The 25,734-nt window shown below is 41.5% G+C and overlaps 1 protein-coding gene across 4 annotated transcripts in view; it reads right to left on the reverse strand.

The window, feature by feature from the left end:
* The window catches only part of ppp1r16b (protein phosphatase 1, regulatory subunit 16B), an 89,890-nt gene that overhangs the window by 46,122 nt on the left and 18,034 nt on the right, over positions 1-25,734 (reverse strand). The window contains exons 1-3 of one of the 4 annotated variants that reach the window (XM_019359348.2): positions 15,983-16,142; positions 15,803-15,870; positions 14,443-14,857 (exon numbers count right to left, since the gene is read on the reverse strand). In XM_019359348.2, the coding sequence (XP_019214893.1) occupies positions 14,443-14,710 (268 nt within the window). In that variant the 5' untranslated portion in view covers positions 14,711-14,857; positions 15,803-15,870; positions 15,983-16,142. Of the gene's footprint in view, positions 1-14,442; positions 14,858-15,788; positions 15,871-15,982; positions 16,143-25,734 lie in introns of those variants that run through there. The other 3 variants (XM_019359349.2, XM_019359350.2, XM_019359347.2) reach the window with 3 other exon arrangements.

Here is a 25,734-nt window from a genome sequence, read left to right on the forward strand (position 1 = left end):
CACTTCACATTCCCCGTGCAAAATAAGCATATCCCCTGCCCCCTCCTAAAAAAGTTTAACTTTGACATTTTTTGCTTCTTCCTGCACTGATTTAGACGACCAATCCTAATCAAACACATAGCCAAACCAAATATGTAGGCACTTATTGCCCAGCTTGATTTTCTTTTAAATAAAACATACCAAAATAAATCAAATTAAATAAATAAATTACAACCATCCATCTGAATAACCAACCACCAAAACAACCATCTTCAGTTATCTTAACATATGTATATAAACAACTTAGAATCAATACACTCACTATAAACAATTTATGATTTCACTACTTGTATGCGAAACATCACTTCTAGTGATGAACCCAGAGAATTATGAAATGTTACAGCTGCCTTGAGTTTCACTCTACTCTCTGTAAACATCTTCGAGCCAGGCTTTAAGTTTTCATCTCAGCGGTTTGTTTCATCCCGTCGTTGTTGCAATCACTTACAATCTCCAAACTTTCATATGTAACACAAACGTACATTTCTTTACGTGGGCCTGCCACCAGTTTCAGGATGCAGTTCAAAATTCATCATCACATTGAGAGCTTTTCATTTTTTAGATAGCGGCCATGACAGAAAAAAAAAAAAAAAAGCAGAAGAAGAAAAAAAAAAAAAAATACTGCAGCCCTTCATCACGGGCCAAAATCTGATGTCGGGCCTGTTTTTTTGTTCTTCACTCCAGGCTCAAGTCAAAAGGAGATTATCCTTTTGAAGGATGTAGCTTCCAAACTTTGGAACTTTCTCTCACTGGACTAACATATGTGGACACCTCTAAAAAGCGGCTGCATGTTTATACTGGATTTTGCTTGATACCATTTTTTCTATACTTCTGCATTCGTTGCGGCCCTTTATTCGTTTGCAAATGTGTTTTAACTTAAATGTAAAAGGTGAAATATAAATAAACAAACATTCAGGCGTGCCTTACATTGCATTTATCTGACATTGTTTAGTCATTATTTTAAAACATTCCTGCTGGAAAATGTTTCACTATGTTTTAAGACAACTGAGATTGAATAGTACATTATGAGACAAACACCAATATCATGGCTGTGCATGTCACTGTGGCCCGGGTCTGAATGGCGTTATTTAAAAAGATCAATAAAGTTACTTGTAGTATGTATCATGCATCATGCCTGAAAGGGGCTTTACTTACTAAGTTGTGTAGTATCTTTCAGATCTTCTATTTACTGTTTTGATTCCCTCACCTCAGCTGTGCTGCTGCATTTCAGTGAAAAAGGCTCAAAGAACCCATTTTATAAGCTAAGCAGCAAATTATAGATACAGAAAGTCAGGAAATATCAGATGAACGTAGCGGAGCATTCATCAGCTAACGGATTCTCAGTTAATGTGCATCTTGATGATACATTTTCAGTTGAATTAACAGAAAACATGAAAACATTTCAAGTTCATGATAAACATTAGCTAACTGCTAAAAAGCTGCGATTACGTGGTGTCTTTTGGAGCATTTTAGAGATCTGCTGATAAGCTTTGTTAGGTTTTTGAAACAACCCGATTTCAATTATTTCTTTGCTGCACTAAAAATGAGAATGGAAAAAGGGGCTGATGCATTGCACATGCTAAACAGAGTGCATTATTTCTTACAAATTAGATATTTTTATCTTAACGCAACCAAATAGCCCCAAACGATGTCAGTGCACCAAATGAACAGCAACTTTCTAAACACAGGCATTCAGGCAGCCAGGTAGCCGTTTCTGTCTTCCTGTCAGCCGTGCAGAAAAGTAGGCCACTCCGCACGTCCATAAGTAGCAGCTAAATGACATTGGTTTTAGTAGGACGTTAGGAAAGAAGATCATTAATATAATTAGCATTCCGCTGTGTGTTATAATTATCCTCCACATGATGAGCTATAAAGCGACTTTAATTGTATGTTACGCTGCCTTAACAGATGTAGTTAGATAGCACCGCGGGGAAAGCAACAGAAAGACCAAACAAACTGTGGATTGGGATGCAGAAGGTGCTCGCAGGGTCTCGGTGAGCAAATTAAAGCTGGAGCAGAATAAACAGATCATTCTCCAGTGACCTCAAAGTTTTGGTTTTCGAAAGACTGCACTGAATGCACTCAAAAGCTGGACAAATACAGGCACGCGATAATGTGATTAACAGACAAATCCTTCAGGTGGTCCACTAACATGATGAACCCAGAATTTAATCCCACTCCCATCCTGTGGTTAGCAAATGTTAGCTGGAGCTATAAAAATATCTAAAAACATAATGAAATCAAGTCCACATCTAGACAAACAGGTGATCAGATTAACTTTAAGTCCGTAAGCACTGTTTCAAATAGCTGAGGCTTTTCTGCTCATTTTAATATGATAATGCCAAGAGTCTGGCTGCCTTTTAAGCCTGAAGACAGTCAAAGATAAAAGTGAAAGCTTTTGCCCCATTCGTGTGTTTGTCCACATAAATGAAGGTTTACAGGCATCACTGTTGCCCTTTAACACTGTACTTTAGCAAATTGCTAACATCAGCAGGCAATCACAGCACTGACGTTTAAACAGTGTAACAGTTGCAATCTTCACCTTCTTATTTTGAAGAATTAGCATGCTCTTTAAGTTACATTTTGGAAATGAAAGCACTAAATGACAAGTTAATGGTTTCGCCAAAACCAGTGGTATACGTCAATGTATACGTCAAGTTTTGCTGTTCTGTATCACACACTTCCTGTCTTTTCTCCACCATCCTTGTCAGAAATAAAGGCCCTAAAATTTTTAAAAAGCTGGAGAAGGGGAAGCTGTGTTATTCTATAACAGATCTACAGGTATGTGGGCCAAAGTAGAGGTAGAACGGATTAAACTACGATAATCATAATAATCGCTTTCTCCATGAGAGCTCATATGATGTACTGAGAAAACCAACCAAACGAGGCTTCATCGTGAGTCACATCACATCCATGCAGAGACAGATGGGAGAGAGGCACAATCATTTAAAAAGCTTCCAAAACATTTCAACTGATCCTCTTCCCCTCTTCCAGATAGATCCCCAACCTCAAGCCAAGCTGCCCTAAACCACCACAATAGTTCCTATAACTGAGTAGCAACTGCTACTCAGTTCTACTCAACCATTCTGCTTATACAAACACACTGACATAATTGAGAAAAATTTTACACGTGCAGGTCACAAATTCATATGATAAACATGCCACGGCCTGATGACTTTATGACACACATGAGAAAAAAAATCTACACACACTAATTGTAACTGTGACCGCTTCCCCACACGCTCTGCTTTTTATCCATAGCTGCTGTGCTTTACCTAGACATTGTTTAAAGCTTATTCATAACACTTCACATGTGCCATCGCTTAAACTGACACTTACCAGCTCCACTTTCTCTCGAGCAGGAGAGGATGGATGACCTACGAAGACGTTCACTCCCTCGTGCACTCGTCTAAACATTTTCTTAGCCTACACAAGATTGTCCAAAATGAGATACGGTCTCATTACTGGTTTCATTTTAACACAGACTTCAGTCATGCAGATGAGTTTACAATAACTTAACGAATTCCCAGCCTTATGGATGATGAGACTTAATTATCGGTTTGCATCATCAGCCTTTTAATTTCTCATTCCTCCACCTCTAGTCATAAGGGTGGTGCCCACAAACATCCAACTAGCCTGGAAATGAACTGAGTGGTTCAAATGCCAACTTTTTACTACAAGAATAGAATTAGTCAATTCTCAAGAGTTGATTTTACTTCCAATGTTACACTTGGCACTTGACGATTATTGTTCCACTGAGGATATCTGAGGCTTCTTCTCTGTATTGATTGGCACATCCTCAGGCTGTAAACAGCTGCAGTGGTTGCCATTTACTCATCGCAGCTCAGCTCAGCTCCATTTCTCCTGTTTGGATTTATGGCTTTGGTAATACCTCATATAGGCGGCATGAAGGTGGGCTGTGTTCCTTGAAACCTTTCAAAATGTATTTAGCTTAATTTTTAAAAACGTGAAATACTGTCTACATTCAAAAACACATCAGGCTTTACCTTCTACATGGATAACATCCTCTGACTTTCAGCACGTGCAATTAAGAAGCTATTCAAAATGTTTCAGGGATTTAACATTATCAGTCTAAGTGTTGTTAATGTGGCTGCCCCTTTTTGGTTTGTTGCAGTCTAATCCTTGTTGAATAATCCAGAATCCTATTGAAGGATTTATGGTGGGGGGGCTGTTCACTCACTGTGAAGGTGGGCATGTGGAGAGACAACCGAAGATATTATGAGGTGGCTCAGAAGAAGCGGGGGAACAGCGGGATGCTGAACAAGCACTCGGGGGATTGGCAACGGTGGATCAACCTCGATCCACATTGATGCTTAAACGCCTTCAGCGAGCCACCGTGCAGGCAGGTGGGCTTCAATCACAGTCACTGATAAGATGCAATCCTGCTGGTGGATTTATTTGTAGCTCGGTTCCAATTTCACCATTTAGGACCCTAAAATGTTTATTTTCCCCATTTTTCTTCCAGCTGTGCTTCCTGGTATATTTCCATTAAGATGGCTTCAACAAATACAATACCAGCAGCGCTATTCCAACTCTTTCATATCAGACTAAATATTGTGATCTGACAACACTATCACTCAGCATCATGTGTGTGCACTTTCCAAACCTGTAACACCGTGGCTATGGTGAAACAGCAGTTCAGCTGATCATTAACACAAATATCTAATCAGCCAAGTCGATGCCTGCAGGCTTGCAGACATGGTCAAGACGACCTGCTGAAGACCAAACCGAGCATCTGAATGTGAAAGAAAGGTAATTTAAGTGACTTTGAACGTGGCATGATTGCTGGTGCCAAACAGGCTGGTCTGAGTATTTCAGAAACTGCTGATCTACTGGGATTTTGCACACACCCATCTGTGTGTTTACAGAGAAAAGGTCTGGAAAAAAGAGAAAATATCCAGTGAGCGGCAGTCGTGGAAATGCTTTGTTGATGTCAGACGAGAGGAGAATTGTTCAGAGGAGAGCGCTTTGAGCTAAGAGTAATTCAAATCACCGGTTGTTACAAACAAGGCAGAAGAGCAAAAACTTGAAGCAGGTGGGCGACAGCAGCAAAAGACCACATCAGATGATAGTGTCAGAATTTTATGTAAACAACATGAAACCCTCCATCCAGTCTTCTATCAGCAGTTCAGCCTGGTGCTGGTGGTGTGATGGGGTGGGGGATATTTTCTTGGCACACCTTGTGCCCCTTAGCATCGTTTAAATGCCACAGTCGAGCTGAGTATTGTTGCTGACCATGTCCATCGCTCTATGAGCACAGTATGCACATCTTTTGATGGCTGCATCCGGCAGCATAACATACTATGTCAAAAAAAACCCTCTCATCACATCAAAGTAGTTTCTTGAACATGACAAGTACTACACTCAAATGGCCAAAGTGGCACAGGAGATGGATGTACAGCTGACAAATCTACAGCAACTGTGTGATGCCATCATGTCAATGTGGACCAAAATCTCTGAGGAATGTTTTCCAGCACATTGATGGATCTATGCCGGAAAGAATTACAGCAGTTCTGAAGCCAAAAACAAGGTCTAACTAGGTATTAGCAAGGTGTACCTAAAAAAGTGGCCTGTGACCTTTTCCAATAAATCTCAAACATGTGTTGTCTACGGTTTAGTCCACCCACGCCAAATGTACTTGAGGTCAAGTTAACCTAGTTGCCACAACCACATCCGACGGCCTCCTGCATGCTATGCCACGGAGCTGCAGCAGTGATGATGCAAAATTTGTGCCTTTGCAGCTGAGTAGCTTGGGGCCAAGGCTGCGTGGCCCTCTCTGTCTGCCTCAGTTACCATGGAAATAAGAGTTAACTTGAGAGTCGGGGCTCTCCCGGGAGAATTGACTGATGTGAAAGAGGGAAGAAGAGGGAGATCTTAGCGAGCCCATTGGCAGCCTACCGCTTAATAACCACGGTTCAGTTAAGATGTGTCTAAAATAGGAAAGAACAATGATGTAATATGTAATACCATGTATAATAATCTAATTTTGCATGCAAGTTTGCAAAAAGGTGCACACATGAGAAAGAAATCCAAGTGAACAGAAGAGAAGCGTGCTGTAGTGAAAGTAACAGGCACAATGAAGCAGAGGTACTCAGTAGTCAGTTCCAATCAATAACCCTTTGTTGTTGTGCAGCAGTTACACAGACAAAACTTTGTCCGAACACGAGACCAAACAAGCCAAAATTCTGATAATTCCTCGCTCCACTGCATCCTTCACTTCTGACTGGACCAATTCCTGACACCATATCACAGACATTCATCCTCGGCACAGCCTCATAGATGTTCAGCACCATAATGTTGCTCCTACTTTTGTATCAAGCATTGTGATTTCCAAAGTATGTCACATGACCAAGATGATTCAGCCCCCCCTGCCCAATAGCTTCGCCCAGGCTGAGGCACATGAACAGAGAGGAGACAGCAGTGCCACTGTTGCTGCTCTCCCTGGCACACAAATGCCCGAGGAGCTCCGTCTGACGAGTCGAAGAAGAGAAATCCAAGGGAAAGAGAAAGACGAGGGCAGCAAAAGATAATGACAACGATAAGAGAAAGATCAGAGTTTTGTTAACCTGCAGGTAGCCTGAGACATCGTGAAAACCGCCCTAACCACAAAAGGCCAACCAGGAAAGAAAAGGAGGAGGAAAATGCATCCAAAATTTCAACAGTCTTGCAGTTCAGATGTTAAAAAAAAAAAAATGAAATTCAGCTTCTTAGAATCCACTGAAGTCAGGCGAATGAAACTAGTCCTCCTAATCACAGGAGCATTTGATAGATGCCACCCTCGCAAGGCTACGCCTCATTGTCGCAGCTCTGCTCGTGGAAATGAAATGCCAGATCCCACTTGAGTAATCAACCACTCCAATGTCACATAAAATCAGCGATTATGAGGATGAAGAGGCAAAAAGGGAAAAAAAATGCAAAGAGCCGATGGTGAAAGAGCCTTGATTTAGCCTCGAGTAAAGTAGCATATTTTCAAAGATGCAGGGATAGTTTAAAAAAAGAAAAGAAAAAAACTCGTCTCAGTCAATGAATAAATGAACAAAGCATAAAAGTGCCATATGGACCTTTATGATGCAGATTAGATGAAGTGAATGCAGAAGTTTTGCTTGACAGATTTAACCGTGTGATGACTAATTAAAAGTCTCACAGCGCAGCCAACACCGTTCTATTGCATCAAGATGAATTATTATCCTTTAGGACTGTAACTTTAAAGCAAATACAAAGTGGCGGTTTCATAATAAGGCTTCCAATCTAGCAAATTGATCAGAGTCCACCTAATATAAAATCATAAAACAGAAAATAAACAGAAGAAGTTAGCAGTAATTATTTTTCTGTCCACTAAATAAGCAAATATTAGACACAAATATTGCACAACAGAGACACTTATTCACAGATTTTCAAATTATTGGTTACAATGAAGCAACTCAAGTATATCAAACCGACGTCAGGACAGAGCAGTAACTGTTGAGGGATACATGCAACATTCGTGTCCTAACAGACCGCTCACCCTTTTAGTGACCTGTGTTTCAGCACATGATGCACGACACCGGCTGACCGGCTTACTCCACAGATGTCACAGGTCATCCCCGGCTTAACTGAACATGTGAGTAAACAACCTCATGTTCTGGGTTAGTAGTTAGTCCAGAGTAGAAAAACAAAAGATCCAAAATTTTTCTTTTTCTTAAGTAGAGTTTGTGTTTAACATCAAATATCACAGAGCATTACTATTAAATAAAAAGAAATCCAGAAAAAAAAAGAACAAGCAAATCCAGGACACATTAAAGTCTACATACCTCTAATGGACGCCTAAAGCGCTTGTCATATCACTGGTCTTACATCACACCTAGTGGTTTATAAAGCATTTGAAAGGAGGGATAGGTAATAAGCCTCGGGCAGCTTTTAGTGGCTGGTAAAAAAGTTCATCCTTTTATGTCTGTGAGAGCAAATCATCAGAAGTTTACCAATTCTCTTTTGTCTTGGCCCGACATTATCACGGCAATCTAACACAGAGCAGTGACATTAATCTCACAGAGTGACCTACATCATCACTGCACATTTATTTTTTCATGGCACGACCTGTGAGCGGTTCCCCTTCATCTGCTCGGCTCATTACTCTTTCATCTTGACGAAAATACACGTTAATGACACCATCTGACGAACAGAGCGAGATCAGAGTTAGTCTGGCTAGTTTGGAGGTTAGTTTTCTTCCTTCGCACTATAATAACTTTTTTTATTGTTTTTTTTCTCCCCCTGTCTAAAGAGAGTGACACGAAGTAGATTCATCCACTGTGTGTGATCATGAGCATCCATGCAGTGAGGCAACAAAAGACAAAACAGTCAGTCCATTTAACCCACAAGACACCAAGCTGCTTTCACAACTAAAATAAGAGTGCGGTTATTTATGTAAACATTATATTATGCTAGAATGACAGCAGGTAAATAGTGGCGGGAGACTAAAATTCATGTGACCATTTGCAGTCCGTTACTATCTTCAAGCAACTTTGTTGCATCAAGATGGTGACAGAAATGCAATAAGACGAGTCAGTCTGTTATCAGTTTTCTATCGAATGTGGTCCAGTCTAGCTGCTTGGTACCCTGTGTGTGTGTGCTTATATAGGAACATAACCAGAATACAACCAGTTAAGTCTATTGAATAATTTCACAGCATAGAGTAATACAGATTTATTGCAATGTCTTAGGAATCTGTGTGTGTTTATAAAAATATATGGCAATCATTTACGAACCTTCGTCCAGCTGTCTGGTCGCAACTGCACTCGGTTCAAGTTGGACTGCAACTGCTTGGAGACGGGTTGCTAGTGGTCAACCAGTGGTTGAGGATCTTACACTCTTAACCTCTCAGCAATCACTAGGCACCAAGCCATTTTTCCTATTAGCAAGGTATTTTCAGATCTATCTTTACTCTAGTGTGACTGAGTCATATGGCAAATATTCTTAAATGTTTTAATGTGACTAATTAGGGTCTTCAATCATTTTCATGGCAAAAGAGTTTACAAAAACCCAAACTGTATCATATAAGTTGTGCACAAACACTCGAGGCTTCTGCAGCGATAAATCCGACTACAATAAATCTGCTTAGCCACGGTTCACTCCAAGACAATGCAGTGATTAGAAGAGAAAAATTGCAAATAAAATCAAAGCCTATAATAAAAAAAATAAAGAGCCATGCTGGCCGTTTGCTCCTGCTGTCTAAAATGCCTTTACATTGCAATGTGTTCATCTAATATTTTGAATCCAAGCAAAAGTCATTCAACCACCTTAAATCATTTAGAACAGAATTATTTTCTAAAAGCAGAAGGTCACTAGATGTGAAAATCCAACACAAAGCTTCTTTTAAAAATCTGGGCTCTTCAATTTCTTATGTGCTTCGATAGAAAGAGTTGGTTGGCGTGTGAAACCAGATGTAGAGATGAACCAGTATGCAGTTTGTTCCTCCTATAGATAAAAAATAAAGAATGAGAAAAAGCTGGAAACAGTGAACTGAGAAGTGTGAAAGAAAGAGACTGAACAGATATTACTGTTAAAGGTCACTCTTCTCTTGGCAAGCGGTGACATCTGATGTGAAGTATTTATGTGTCTGCTGCCCTTCTTTTTTTAATGGCACTCTATTGCTGCCATATGCCTGGGAGCAGCTAAGCCTGGCCGAGGCCTCTGAGGGGAAGGCCTTATGAGTCTAATAAGACAGCAGAAGAAGACAAAAGCTCCTCTGAGACCTAATTTGCAAACAAATAAATACGAAGAGAAAAGAAACAAGGGAAAAGCCACGTGTGAATTCTCCTTCCAAGAGGCGTTACTCGCTGCAGGAGTATTTTTCTATCCCGAAATCCACATTTATTCCTCCTCTTTGTTTTTATGATGATATGGCAGAAGAAGAAAAAAAGGTTGTGAACCAAGAGCAAAAGCCGCATTGCTAAAAATGGAATGTGGATTTTAAGTGTGGCTTTTCCAACCCTGAGTTACAAGTTATGATTTTCAGTAGGGAATAAGTGGTAATTAGCGTGCTGGGTGTTGCCACGTGAGTGGGTGTATAAATAAAGAGCTCAGGGGTGGGAAAGGCAAAGAAGCTGCAAAACACAACCTGGGTTCAAGAAAACGCCACTGCTTCTGTCACTGCTGCCGTTCACATGATCAGAAACGACGAAGCTCTCCACAGAACGAAGAAGAGGCACAAATTTAGAAGTAGAACAAGTTGATTATTTCTCCCCATAGATGTTTTTGCATTTTACACATTCACAAGACTTTCCTCCCCTTTTTAGATCCATTTTACAGCTTCCTTCTTGGTATGTAGGATTGCTTGGTGAGGAAGATGTTGCACCAAAATATCTAAAAGTTTGTACTGCGATTGAGCAGCAGCACAGATAAAAGATAAGGAGGGGTTGAAGTCCTAAGCTTTCTTTGTCCTATTTGATTTAGAACCATCGGTGGCAACAATTCTGTCCCTGTGTCTGACAGGCTGCTTTTCAACCCGCCTTCAGCTGTTGCTTCTGGGAACGACTGTAAACACCCCCCCACCCCAGACAAAGTCAGACAGCATGTTGTTTGAATGATTTGGGGGGGGGGGTTTCAAAAAAGCAGCTCTTACAGTACAGACATTCACACAGAAAGACAGCACAAGATACTGAAAAGCAGTTACTGAATGTCCTGTTCATTCACGCTACTTTTCACCCACTTACACTCTCGCTATTTATAGTTGATTTTCTCCAAATGCCTCCATTGTTTTCTCAATTTTTGCTTTCTGACGGTGTTTAACGGCTTTAAGTCAGACATTTTTCCCCCCTCTACAGTTCTACTCTTACTTTTTTTCCCCTCTTCCCATTAATACTATTGACTCCTGGGCCATCTCATCAGATTACCCAGCGGTTTTAGGAGGAAATGTCAGGTCATACCACGCTGACTGTCTTTGAGTTTTGTTGACAGTTCCTTCTGACCCCACTGGCTGCTCCTCTGCAGGACGGCAGTTCTCTGGAGAAGAGAAATCCCATCCATCTCAATTGCTGAAGAGGCGCGCAGAAAGACACCAAAGTGCTTCACAGTAATTTCACAGCCATCAGCCCTCATCACTGTGAGAGGGCAGTGGGTTCAGGATGGTGCGAACCACAGGGCGAAGAAATGGACTCTCACTCGGGATGCATCCCTTTGCATCCAGCACTTTCCTACTCACTGCTGCTTTCACACATCTTGAGACAGACACTCAAAATTTGCATTCACGTAAGCTCAAATATTCTTCCTTCTCTCTCTGTCACAACCACACAAAAACTTTTTGCATACGCACACACACACACAATTTTAAACATAAATATACAATATACCCTCTGCAGCTTCACCATACCCGTCCCGTGTCTCTCACAGTCTGGTGAGTCTGCTTCCTCGCTCACCAGACAGGAAGTTATAATGACAAGAATACGCACGGATGCACACACACACACACACACACACACACACACACACACACACACACACACACACACACACACACTTAAATGCAAGCATAAAACCTGCACACCTGCATCTACAAAAATTTTAATAACAGTCAATATAGTAAAGCTTGAAAATACACCAAAAAACCATCATTTATAAAGCATGCATAGGAGTTATCACACACAATATTGGTCATCTTGTCCTCACACAATCACAGGCCACCTCCAGCCAACGTGCTCTGAAGCTCTGACCCAAACCACAGAGAGAAAAAAAGAGCAGGCAAAGAATCACAGGAAGCAGCTCGCCTACTCCAACCAATCAGGGATTAAAACATGAGTCAGCCCAGTCTCTCATCTTATTGTGGCCTTGAGGCCTTTAGAGCGACTCCTGGGTCAAAGTTAGTCTCTCTGTATTTACTTCTCTCCCTTCCGTCCTCTTCATGAAAAAGAGGTGATGATGGCTACTTTTGTTCCCAGCCTCATCGTCAACTCTCTGCTGCTAGCGCCGCCTTTGTAGTCATTGTTTAGGCCGACCGGGGGTTTAACTTCTGTCCAACAGTCCCGATTTTAAAAATTTCTCAACCTTTTCCCATCATTTCATCTACTTTCGATTTCCTTTTTTAATATATATATGTAAGCCTTTTTGAAATGATACTGTCATGTAACATTTCTGTAAAAAGGGTGCTGTGTGCTGGAGCAGCACAGTGTGTGGACTCATGACGCCTGATCAAGCATTTGGGGACCAGAGGGAAGGAGAGAGGAGATTATCAAGCTCCTAAGCTAGCCAGCTGCCACTGGAGCTGTGTGGGCAACACTACATCCTGTCTCCCTTTTTTTTCCTCCCTGCCTCTTTCATGGTCACTCTCATTAGACAGCAGTGATAGCAGACGTCTCTATAGTGAAGTACTGCAGGACACAGGGAGAAGGAAAGGGAATCAAAAGCTGAGAACCATCAAAAATCATGCACACTAAATTTGGAAAATTCCTTTTCTCTCTGCTGGCATGTTATTCTGACAGTTGTGCAAAACAGTGACATCAGACTCATGATGGTGGAGCTTTTGTACATCTGAGACACATGCAAGCCCTCTTTTATTATTTCTAGACAGTCTTCAGACTCTGATAATAAATTTGTGCTTAGAGGTGGTAATCGTAGCTCGTTGTATAGCACTGTCACGACACAACTGTGTCACAGAAGAACATGAAGTCTTTTCACTTTTGCCAACTTCATCCTAATCCATTTGCAACCACAAGGAGTCACATTATAGCAGCTCCGGTAAGTAAGAGCATTAATGCTCAATTAATTAGCCAGTTTATCGATAACTGCATCAAAAGAAGAAGGGACACCTTGTACAGTCAAAGCAATAATGTATCCCCAGTCTAGCTGTATGTAAATTAAAAACCTCCTTTTTCTACACTTGAAAAATTGATCAGGAATCAATCATAAAGGATTTTGTATGTGTGCATCCTTAACATGGAGGACACTGAGAAAAGCTCCTACACAGCTGAAGAGGTCAAAACAAAGAAATCTATCAGTGGTGTATAAATACTCATTCGATCTGACATGAGTTAGTGTGTGACTGCGGACAAATGTTTGTTGTTGTTAAACATCCCCGAAAGGGAACCTTCAATATTGATGAGTAGACATTGTGTGTTCCTTGCTTCCTCGTGTGGTTTCTCAAAACCGATCTAAAGACTCACACGATCAGCCCCAACATCCTGGTGCAGTCTAAGCGCCTCAGCAGACCTTCTGGGAAATACACACAGCGCAGCAGTTTGCAATAAAAGCCCCGAAATGATGCTCAAACCATTTCTCACATCACACACAACAGTGAAACCAGCAACAACAACATCAAAGATTTTCTTTTTTAGTTTTACCCAATTAAGTAGCTTCCTTTCGCTTACACCAAAGCTTAATTTCAGCTACACGCCGTGATAAAATCCAGCAGACCCCTGTAGACATCACAAGACTTCTAGTGTCTCACACTCCAGCTGGAGCTTATACGTGCCAGTGAACAGTCCATGTGCATGTGTGTGTACAGACACTGCAGTGTAGCTTCAGCCTTGTAAATATTATTGTGAAAATACATCAGCCTTGAGAGGGATGTCCTATCTGTGAAGACAGCTTGCACGAGCAAAGAATATACAGTAGCACTGCTGTGGGCTGCATTTGTGACGATTAAAAAAATAAATAAATAAAACAGACTTCAATCCAATTTCAAGTTACAGTGACGTTAAATTAGACGCAAAATCTAAGCGATAGCAGCCCGTTATCATCCCTGCATCGCCGACACACTGTTAGCACAGCCACAGCAACACGGGGCTGCCGGTACTGGAGGAAAACAATCATTATCTCCAAATAGGGGGGCCCCATCCGTAGAAATTTTAATTAAAAGACTGGCAGAGTTTCATCTCAGTGTGACAACTCCATTATTTCTCAATGATAAAACAGTCTCCTAGCAGAACAAATTCAATTGGAATGGAGTGACTTCCACTGGCGGTTTAAGTGGGCAGGCCAAGCTAATCGTTTTCCTGACCTTGGCATTTTGGTATCCAGGGGAAGTAGTGTGGTGAGGCCAAAATTAGTGTCATTATTCAAACGTGGTGTCGAGGGTAAGTCTGAGCTCAGTTGAGCAAAACTTTATTTGAACTATTTATTTTTTTAACAGCGCAGAGCGCAAGGAACACTAAAGTGAAATAAATAAATTAAAAGGGCAATGCCTGGCCTCGGTGCAGCCTGTTCATCCTCCTGTCATCTTGCAAGCAACAAAGAAATAACCCCAGCTGTACTTACCCATATCCGTAAATAATACCTTTATTTTACAGCTAAATCAAAATACTTAGTAGACTTGATGTAATGAATCCAAACTAGTTGTAATTAGGCAAGCAGAAATAAATAAGCCACCCTTTTATTTTCTGATCTGCACGTATCATTAATATTCTGTACTGGTCTTACCTTCATCTGGATCATTCCTGGCTGAAGCCTCCAGCAGCGCCACGCTGGCGGCAAACGACACGTGTTTCTTGGGCTCTGATTGCTGGAGGCTGTTGGCAATGCGTCCCTTCTTGTCGGCCTTTCGCTTCTTGTTTTGCATCTCCTTCTCATACACAGCCCATCTCTTCAGCTGCTGGGTGCGCCGCTTCTGGGCAGCCCGCAGTCTCTCCAGACTGGGCACCTTGTCCAGCTGCTGCAGCTCTTGGATCAGCTCCAGGTGGTTGGCCATGGTGCCGGGTTGGGGTGGGGTGGACAGCAACACTGGGCGATGGTAAAGGGGTGAACTGGAAGAGAGGTAGGATTCTAGCGAGGGCTGCACCTCCGGCCGTGGCCTCCTCCCACGATCGTCATCATCCTTTCAGCAGTGGTGAACGACCTGGAAGAAGAGACGGAGGGAAAAGCTGAGCCACAAAATGCCAGCTATAAACTTTTTATCTTCTGGAACTTTAATACACCAGTAAATAAAACGTTAAAGTTGTTTGATGCTTGTTATTCAAGCCGACTCTGGACTTTAAAAGCTCTACATTGCAGAGTCTATTGGGACACACTGACATTTAAAAGAAGTGCTGGTCTGACACACCACAGCAAAGTGCACAGAGATTCTGGTGTCCTAGTTAAACAGACCCCAGAACAAGCTACCATTTAACAAGGCACCGAACCACCGTTTGCTAAGAGTCTACTTTCTTATGTCTGTTGTGAACAAATGAACAAATATGAAATCAATATTTTTTTTCATGACCACTTCATTTCTTTCACCAACTTGCAGATTTTTACTTATTAAGAGAGAATCAAGAGCAAGAATGAGAGGTCACGGTTTCAATGTTTAACTGAACTGCATGGGTCACAGTCTTGGTGATCCACTTGCTTTGTGAGCTGTTAACAGTTTTTCTACCATCCTCCATCAAGGCAAACCGCTTCCTGAGCACTACAAGCAAGCGCCAGCACAATGAGAGAGAAAAAAGCACCGGAGCAGCGAGTTGACGCGGGGACTTTTCATGTCAGTGCTGCATTCATGTAAACATGAATAAAATGCACCTCTCCTTTTCTCTCTGACAATTGACAGCAGCACCATGAGTGAACCAGCAAAAGCCCATTTTTCAGTCACTCGTAATTTTTGTGGACATGAAGAAAAAACAGCTAACTGTGTGGTGAAACCTAAAAAGGAGACAATTTACTTTTGTCATTGTATAAAGATCAGCAGCTGCAAAAAGTTAAGCTGAGTAAATAAAGAATAAACATGCAGGAACAGTAAGTGGAAAGTGCAGTGATTGAGTTTTGTCAGGCTACTTCCTTTGAACAGCACTCACAACAATGTACGGACATTTTAACGCCACAGCCAGAAAAACTTCTCATCAGGTCTGGCAGGATTATCACGCGATCGTCGATCATCTATCACACAAACACACACAGCAAAAACAAACAACACTAAGTAAATAGCTTGAAACGTCAACATCTGCATGCTGCATGCATGATACATGCTGGCTTCTTTTTTGTTACTTACTATCACGTAACCACTGATAAGCATTTCCCTGTGCCCGCAGCTGTTCACCAGTGAAAGCTGTGCAGTCTGGCTGCATCCCCCTGATGAAAGGCTCCACAATGCAAATGCTGCTTTATGTATTCAGCCTCCACCAACCTCGTTCTACATTTCCTCTGCAGCACCAAAGTGCTAAAAACACGGACAGGAAGCAAGGAGCACAATCACTTCCTACAGCATCACTTTCAGTCGCCAGCTTACCAGCACAGCGCGTCTGTCTCCGCTTGGCTCAACAGAAGTTTTCCGTTAACATTCTCAAGTGGCAGCCAAGTGAGCGGTGCAAAAATGTCATCACAGCACACAAATGAAAGTAAACCTTTACACACCGTTGACTCTTAGATGCATAAGAGTTTCCAGCACAAAGATGTGAGCGGGTTCTCACAGCTTCTCTCTCAAAACCGACGAGATGGAGACAACGGGCCGTGATAGCAAATGCTTAGTAAAGAATGGGTCATCACTCAAAAGGTCGATGCAGGAGGATTAGCTGCAGGGTCTCAGATTATTCTACAGGAATTTAAAATCGAAGCTGTCGGCAGTTCTTGCACCGCACGTCGTTTAGGAAACAGTGAACGCAGAATTCCTGTCTCAGTTTCACTTGTTGGTTTAAAAGATAGTCTGTATACTGTTATATATTAGTATATATTAGTGCTACCCACATATGCAACGCATGCCTGAAAAAAAAAACTACACACTTCATTAGAAGAATTATTAATGTTTTGCCTGTGAGCATACTCTGACAGACTACTACTTACTCCCACAGTACTGTGATAGTATCAACTCGGTGCATAAATACTGTGTGATATTGTTTGTTCTGTCAGAAGCATCTGTTCCTGCTCCTCCTCAAGGAGGCCCATGCATTCAAGTAAGGACATGAAACACACCGTGAAGCTCATCCCGAGGCCTATCACTGCTAACACAGGAAATGCACCATGCTGGGTAATAAGGACACCGCTTGGATGATGTGGAAGGTTACAGACAAGGGTTATAAACAATGTCACACACAGCAGCGCGCCTACACGACTTCATCTGCGAGGAGTTTTATTTTTATATGTAGAAAGCATAAACGACCTGCAGACTTGACTGTTTTGCTCATATTATACTTTATATATTTAGCAAAGAGCATTAAAGTTTTTACTGTCCTATTTTATCGGCGAAATGAAAGTTTGCTCAGCTGAACTGCAGCCAGAGAGGCAGCCGCCCGTTTCTGGTTTATAGGGGCTGATTTTAGCGAACGAACTGATGAGATAATAAACTCACACATGCACACGCCCTCGCAACACTGCTGCTCGGTTACAAAAGGGGGAAAAAGATTTCTGATCATCCACGAAAGTGGATATCGCACCTGCAACCGTGCCACGTCCAAAGTCACTTAAATCGCCTCTGTTCCCCGTTCCGATGCTCGGCTTGAACTTCAACAGCTCGTCTGTACTATTTCTAAACGTACTGAGGTGTTGGCCTGTGCTGGACCGTGATTCAATATCTGCATTAGAAAGCACTTGAACAGATGTACCTAATAATATGGCCAGTTAATGCACAAATCATGGGAGTGTGAGATTTGGGATTTAACTCTAACATCGCGAGTTTTCAAATGAAGCAGGTGAGGGAAATGTCGATTAATAAACTGGGTCTAAAACCTCTTTAAAAAAAAATAAAAAATGTATTAAGCCATTTTACTTTGCAACGTATTGGATTTTACAATGTTAAAGTTTCCTCTGAAGTACTGTGAATGAGCCCGTCCAGATCAAAATGGGCTTTATTAGCCTGAGAGTACAGTATTGCAGTATCATACATATTCCTGGATTTATTTGCTATATTGTATTTTGTATCTAGAAAGTAAATAATATTTAAATCGAGCCTGAGTTCCTTTTACACGAAGGAACAGTTCGACCCCGTCTTCAGAGTGAGGAACACAGTTTCTTAAATACCTCCACCAAGTTTAGGTTTTTGGTAGCATTAGCCTGTTTGCATTTCATTCAGCAATTTGAATACATGTTCAATGTTCCTGAATAAGTATATATTTCTTTTGGTGGAGACTTGCCCTCTCAGGGTGCTTCTTGTTTAAAACTGGTAATGGATCAGTACTCCGTATCTGCAAATATTTAGAGCAAAGAGATCTGTATCGGATCGGAACAGGAAAAAGCTGGCTCACGTGCTCTGTTAGCGCTGATGAATGCATGTGTCACTCAGGTTAATCCATATTTGTGCATGCTAAGCAGCATCATCTTGTCAGCTTCTCAAAGGCGTAAATTTAACTTTAAGAATTCAGTGAATTTGAAATATGAATTTGAAATACACTTTTCTGTTAAAGAGAACAGTTTGTCTGCAGTCTGCAGGAGGAAAATGAAACCTTTGCCAGGAAACAGGCAAACAGCTCTAAACATCAACACCTCCAAAACCAAGGTGTTGTGCACCTTGCCTACCTTCACAGCCTTGTAAGCGAGAACAATTCAGCACAAAATGACAGCAGTGCAAGGCCTGGCAAGGCATGCAGAGCATTTGCGACACTCCAGCCCATCTGGAAGTCAAAGCAATACAGCTGCTGAACACAGGTCAGACTTTATAACAGCTTTGTCAAACCGGATATCCTTAGTGCTCAGAATACTGACACACAGTAAAAGGTAAAATGCTCTAAGATGGACACCACCTGGAAAAATGCTAACAAAACCACCCCAAAACAACATGGCAGCGAACACTAATGGCAAGGCTGAGAGACATGACTAAGGCCTAGTTCAACACGTAGCCCACGACAGGCGGAAGAAGGTCATCAATGAGGGCAAGTGATTCTGTGTCTCATCCTCATCACTGGCCATATAGTCTGTCTTCTCCACAACTTTTGGCAACAGTCTTCCTTTTTCAGTTTGTGGTCACTGAGCAAGTCTTTGGCTTAGAGCCGTCTCTGCTTTTTATGTTCTACAGTAGACAATTTATTTTCTTTTTAGGACCTGGAGGAAAAAAAAATCTAATCTACTTTAACTTTTAATTTCTTAACAGTTCCAAACAGGTTTCCAGTGTCTAATAATTGACTTTCTTTGACTGGTGTTCAGACAGCAGTGTTTCTGTGGGAGTGGGTATTTAGTCTCCAACTGACCCCATGCTCTCTCTCTTTCGCTGCGATTTGTCAGGGCAGCAGGCAAAGTGAATTAACTTCAGAAGGGATGTGTGACAAACACGGAGTGTCCACTGTTTTCCTTAGCTGTCTTTGATGCTCAATGGCATTAGTGCAGGAAATATGAAACCCAGGAGCTACTGTTGATCAAGTTAGGGGAATCAGAGCAGAGGTAATGATGTTACACGCGCGCGCACACACGCACACACCAAGTGACAGAAAAGACAGGAAGATAGAAACCTACCCAACTGTTGATGAGAGATATGTTAAACTTTGTCTTACTTCACATGTAGTTTAACACATATGTATATACACCATCTGTTGTAAAGTTTTAGTTCTTCCTCTGATTTAACAGAACTGATTTTAATTAAATCAGTTGTCCAGAGTGTGCCACAGAATAAACACACATATGGCTCACAATCAAAGTTTCTGACTAAAATCCAACTGTGCAGCTGTCAAAATCCCAGAGAAAATCCCTGACAGAAGTTTTGAGTTGATCAAAATGTTCACATGCTTAACCAGGCTGTCGTTTTACGTTACTATGCATCAGCAGTGATTAACTTTACAAGCAGCAAAACGTGAACTTTTTAATTTGCCTCTCAGGCAGCCATATGGTGGAGCTTTTGGGGGAACTCTTAAAGTACTCAGGAGTGAAAAATGTCTGCCAGCTCCTCTGTACGTTTCTCAAGTTATGGCTCCAGTATGGCAGTGTGCTGGTTGTGCACTGGTTTCTGGGCTACAGAATGTACAGCCTGCTGCTATTTTGATGTCAAAGTGGAACAACTTGCAATAGAAGCTTTGTTTGCTTGTGTTTGTGACCCTGCTCTCATGTACAGTATAAAGTCAATGCGAGACACTTTATACTATAATGTAAAGAACCAATGAGCAGCACTTGACAACAGAGGGAATGAAGAACTCCCTAAGAGGATGACTGGGATAGCCGTCTACTGCAACCAGTTTGGAGGTAAGAGGAAAAAGAAGGCGACTATAGGGAGACAGCACAAAACACACACTATGCTATTTAATAACATGCACAAGCAGGAGATGTGAGGAGTGAAGGAGTGAATTTTTCCCTCGTTAGATAGTAAAAGTCAGTGTTTTAACGATGAAGCACTCTCTCTGTTCATCACGTGTTCCACTGGTCTACAACCAAAGTGCATCCAAAATAAATGTCATTGGATTTTGCTCATTTTGGGTCCCTGAAAATGAAAATGATGCTTAAAACTGTCATTTGGCTCTGGTTTTCATGATATGTTAGTAAATCAAAAAGTTCTTGGCAGGAACCAGAAATGACTAAAATACATTTTGATCCTTGAAAAAACAAATGGCAGTAGTATAAGTGGGTGGTAATTTTCAGATCGGGCTCTATATGAGGTGTAAAACGCAACTGTCAGATTTAAACTTTTGACCTCTGCTCTGTAATTCCTTGTAGTAGTAAATCACTTCAACTTTTTACTTTTCTTTCACAATATGCAGATTATAGTACTGCGACTCATCAAAGTTGCACCAGTGAGACATCTATAACCTTTGCATTTCCTCTTTTGGCACCGTACATTACTAAATAACTAAATTAGTTTGGTTAGGAAACATACAAAGGCTGATATGCAAGCGGTGAAATCAGCATTTGTGGATGTCATAATATTCTGGGTAACTGACAAAACCGACGTTCCTCCGTGTCACAACATCCTAGCATGCTAACACACTGGTCACTAAGTTTTTCAGTGAACTGTGGAAAAACACGGGCGTGTATTCTAATATAAATGGTAAACGGCCTGCATTTGTATAGGGCTTTACTCAGTCCCTAAGGACCCCAAAGCGCTTTACACTACATTCAGTCATTCACCCATTCACACACACATTCACACACTGGCAATGGCAAGCTACATTGTAGCCACAGCTGCCCTGGGGCGCACTGACAGAGGCGAGGCTGCCGGACACTGGCGCCACCGGGCCCTCTGACCACCACCAGTAGGCAAACATGGGGTTAGTATCTTGCCCAAGGATATTTGGCATGCAGCCAGGAGGCAGCCTGGGATCGAACCACCGACCTTCTGATTAGTGGCTGACCTGCTCTGCCACATGAGCTACAGCCAATATAATGTTTCAAATTAAGTCTTCTCTCTTCTCTAGACCTTTTTCTGATTTTTAAATTGTTCTGTAACAAATAAAGGTGAAATATTATCATTTAAAGTGGCCATAACCAGATGAAAAGGGTGTAACATGTAACAGGACATGAAATGAAAATGGTAGCCAATCAGCTTTTTTTACATTTGAAATTTGCACATCAAAATCCATAAAAAGCACAGTTTATCTCTAAAGCCGACAGCTTCTGAAAAACTGCTGACAGCATGCTCTTTATCATGCTATATTCTGGGAGCAGTGACACAGAGCATATAAAGGCATTTCCACTGGATGATTTCACTCAGTCTGTAAAACTTAAAGATGCCCACACGCTGATACGCCGACTTGTTTTTGTAAGATGAAACCAGCTGAAGAGTAAAATTGACATCAGCACAGTCATTGGTGTTTATTAAACAGTTTCTGATAGTAGAGAATAAATCATTCGCAGCCTCAAGGAGAGACCGTCTGGCCCACTAGGTGCTTCAGCAGGACTTAAATATCAGACAAGGCAAACAGTTGTACCTGATACGATGGCCTCACAGGAGGCAAAGACAAACCATGTGAAGATATGTAAAACACAGGGTGTTCTGGTGACTGTAAAGCCTCTGGTGATATCACAGCTGGCGCCCGGGGCCAAGGCTGCAAATCACAGATTGACCTCAATCGGCTCCCTGGCTGCAGATACCAATGTTACACTACGCTCACGCATTCTGTGAAAAAGACACAGCATACATTTGATAACAATTAAGGGAAAAAGCAGGACAGACACTGAACGTGAAGCACAAACACTTTACTAGTAGCAGCAGCTGCTTCACGTTCGGTGTCTGACCTGCTTTTTCAAATTCCCAAAACAGAGCAATTATACACAGTTTTTCAAACAGTTTTGCAATAAACAGTCTGAATTTATTCAGGCTAGGTTGTTGTCTTCATAAATTGGCAGCTGCTACAACAAAAGCCCTGTTTTGCTGTGATTGCAATGTCACAGAACTGCAGGCGAGGCCACTACAAAACATAGGCAGCCTGGATTTTAGGAACACACTCTTTCCTCGCTAAAGCAATAGACAGGAAATCCTTCCGAAGTCAACTTTCCATTTAACCTTTTAGTCTCAACCCATAATTGACTTTCTTGTTTCAAGTCTAAGAAGAAAAGGTATAACATGAAAGGCAAAGGCAGGGCCTCAAAAAGCAATATGTCCTAACAAATTAAGTTTGGGCTTTTTTTCTTGCTTTAAGCTGTTTACTACTGTTTGTGCAGGACGAGCTACAAAAAGAAACAGAGACATTGTACCTTCTTTCACTGATCACTCGCATCTCTATGATCCAGGTCAGTTAGAGTGGGTGTTCGTAAGTTTGCTCATTTATTGGGATTGTGTTAAAATGCTTAAGCAAGGAATAAATGCTTCCGACTAAGGCCTCATCCACTGGTGTGTGTGTGTGTGTGTGTGTGTGTGTGTGTGTGTGTGTGTGTGTGTGTGTGTGTGTGTGTGTGTGTGTGTGTGTGTGTGTGTGTGTGTGTGTGTGCGCGCGCGTGTGTGTGTATATGCAGCAGCACTGACATCAGCTTTGAGCCACCAACATCTCCAGAAACCAGCTGAACTGAGGTCATTTAGGACTTTCCATCATCATTATGAAGGTGAATGGGCACTAAGGGTTATAGACATGTAGATAATGGCAGCAGAGTGTGTCACACCACGGTACAGCACATAATACTCCATTGGCAGGATTTCATCTAAACCTCTTAAATGCCTGGCAGGATTTTTGTCTCCATATAATGCCGGATAATGTTTGAGTCGTGTTCGTCAGCAGCAGAGAGGAATATACTTTATTTGGCAAGAGAATCCAACTGAAGGTCGACTGATTTCAAGGTCGACGACAAACTCAAACTTCAAGACTGCAACAAAATAGACTAAAAATGATTCAATCCAAGATGGAGACTTAAAGTTATTTAAATCTTAAATAAACTAAAAAAATTATACTTTTGTCACACAAGAATGAGAATTTTTGTACGTTGAGATCAAATTACACCACGTGTAAGCGATGGAGAACATTTTAGACAAATGAATGAATTGCTGTTACCATCTGTGAAATTAAGATTACCATTTAACTGGTCTGGAAAGGAAAGTATGCCATAAACCCAAACTGTCAATGTGGTGGAAACACATTCAGCCACCATCTGTGGGCGCAGGTCACTGAGGCAGCGGTGGAAAGTAGTTGTGTGCATTTATCCATGTCACTCCTAAAACTCTGTATTGTGCTGTTTTTACGTCTGCTACACAGGCAGGTGCTGCTGGGTTAGTTCAAACCCAGCTTCTATGGAAGCAGGAATATGAAAACACAGAAGTAAAATCTAAAGTTTGAAAACTGTGAGTTCAACCAACAAAAGAAAAGGACAAGGCACCGTGGGGGGTAGTAAGACGTAGTTCAAATACATGCAGTGCATTTCTCATTTTATAACAAGAGGCGAGCAGGAGTGCATAACTCTGCTAAGCCCACACTGTGCAAAAACCTCTTATATCCAAGATATCCAGATTGGTTTGTGACGTTTTTTTTCCTTGAGAACATCAAGCTGTTTTTGAGAAGATATGGCGTGAAATGTAAGTGGAAAGATAAAGAACAATTCAATTCCAAAAATTCCCCAAACTAGATCCTTATCATCTACTCCGAAGCCTTTGATATAACTCTGAGGAATATCTGTGTGCATCTCTTTCAGGCATCCCAACAGACAGACAGACAGACTCACAGAACTTCCTCGGTGGTAACGATAGAAAGGCTCTTTAAATCAATCGTGTCAGTTTGATACAGCTAATGACTAGCATTTGTCTGCAACACAGCCTGCATTATGCTACTGCTAATGCACGCTAAATGCTTCATATTAAAAAGTGTTTGACTGGTTAAACACCTTTTATGAAATATTAAAGACTTTTTATGCTGCACACGCCTCTAATTTCTCCACAAAGTAACCCACCCCTGCTTTTAGATGTTTATAATAAAACAATCTGGCAGCTTTGTTGGGCTGCTGTGAACTGACGCATCAGCTGCTGAGGCATCTGCGCAGGAATCAGTTACTGTAGACTTGAACTCTACTTGCTGTTTTCACTGGACACCATGATCAACCAGGACAGACATTTTTACGATAATACAAACTTGCACTGAACACAGAGCCCAAGCCGGAACCGACAGAGCATTTTATCTGTAATTAGAAGACTTCCTCTAATTGTAAGAAAATGCAAGACCTTCTCTTCCACCCACATAGATACACCCAGTGTAGTCTGTAAGAAAGGGCTTATGAAGAGCAGCACAAATGAACACAAAGTTAATCCCTCCACGCACGGAGGCAATGCAAGGTAGGCACGATTTTCTATTCGTTGCTTCAAAATGGCATTTAATCTATTAGAATTTCCAAGTCAGTCACTCATTTTGAATATTTTTCTCTGAGCACCATCATTAGTGTCCTCATGCACATTTGCTCACAAAAAAAGAAAAAATATAGAATAAATTAACAGGTCTGAAGTTCAAAACGAAGCCCAGTGGTCCCACACCTAAAGGCCGTTTCCCCGTCACATCACCCTTTTGTCCCACTCAACACCTCATTAAAATGTTTTTGACGAAGAAAGTTTTTTAACATAATGAATAGAGATAAGTGTTCAGCTTAAATGGATGCTGGCTGACTACAAAAGCGGTGTCAGCGTTCGAGTAGAATCAGTGCTGACTAAAAACAGCACAGAGGTCATTTTTTCCCCACTGAAAACACAACGTTTTTTTTATATGCCAAGTATGCACACCTCTCTATTTAACAGCTTATAAAAGACTTTAATAATATCTCAAATGAAGCCACTATCTTTTTAATGACTTCACATTCAGTCACTTATTCCATCCATAATATCATCATAAAATGCCCTCATAATGCATTACAAATACACTTCTTGTTACTCCAATGAGAGTTTTCTTCAAGTAGTGAATAGATCACCCTAACAAGCACTTACTTCAACAGATGGCAATTAAGAGGTATAAAGTTTCACAGCTGCCCTCTCAGCCGGAAAGCACCATTGCCAAAATAAGAAGGCTCCGCCCACAACGGCCGTGACCCTGTCAATCAGCAACTCACTCAATGCATGTGTCCGCTTTCTCTCAATGTGGACCCTTCTGTACATGATGTGCTGCAATGCTGTGATCTGTCTCTGCCTGTCACGAGCAGATGTAAAGCCAAAAAGGTCAAAAGACACAAATCGTGCAACCAGACGGCAAAACATCAACAGCAAAGCATTTCATCAAAGGACGGAAACATTCACGCACAGCAGTTTCCATCAGAATTTTGGACTGTTTCCAAAAATAAAGCACAACGAACCACAAAGGTGCTCCGTTTGCAATGATTCAAAATTAGGGGAGGCCGAAGATAACCCAAGTTACAGAGCTGTGTTTATCAAAAAGTGACTCAAATGATTATCAAACACGTTATCTTGTTTATTTATTCCAACCCTGGAGCATTTAC

Source organism: Oreochromis niloticus, linkage group LG5 (assembly GCF_001858045.2).
Source record: "Oreochromis niloticus isolate F11D_XX linkage group LG5, O_niloticus_UMD_NMBU, whole genome shotgun sequence".
NCBI classification, from domain to species: Eukaryota; Metazoa; Chordata; class Actinopteri; order Cichliformes; family Cichlidae; genus Oreochromis; species Oreochromis niloticus.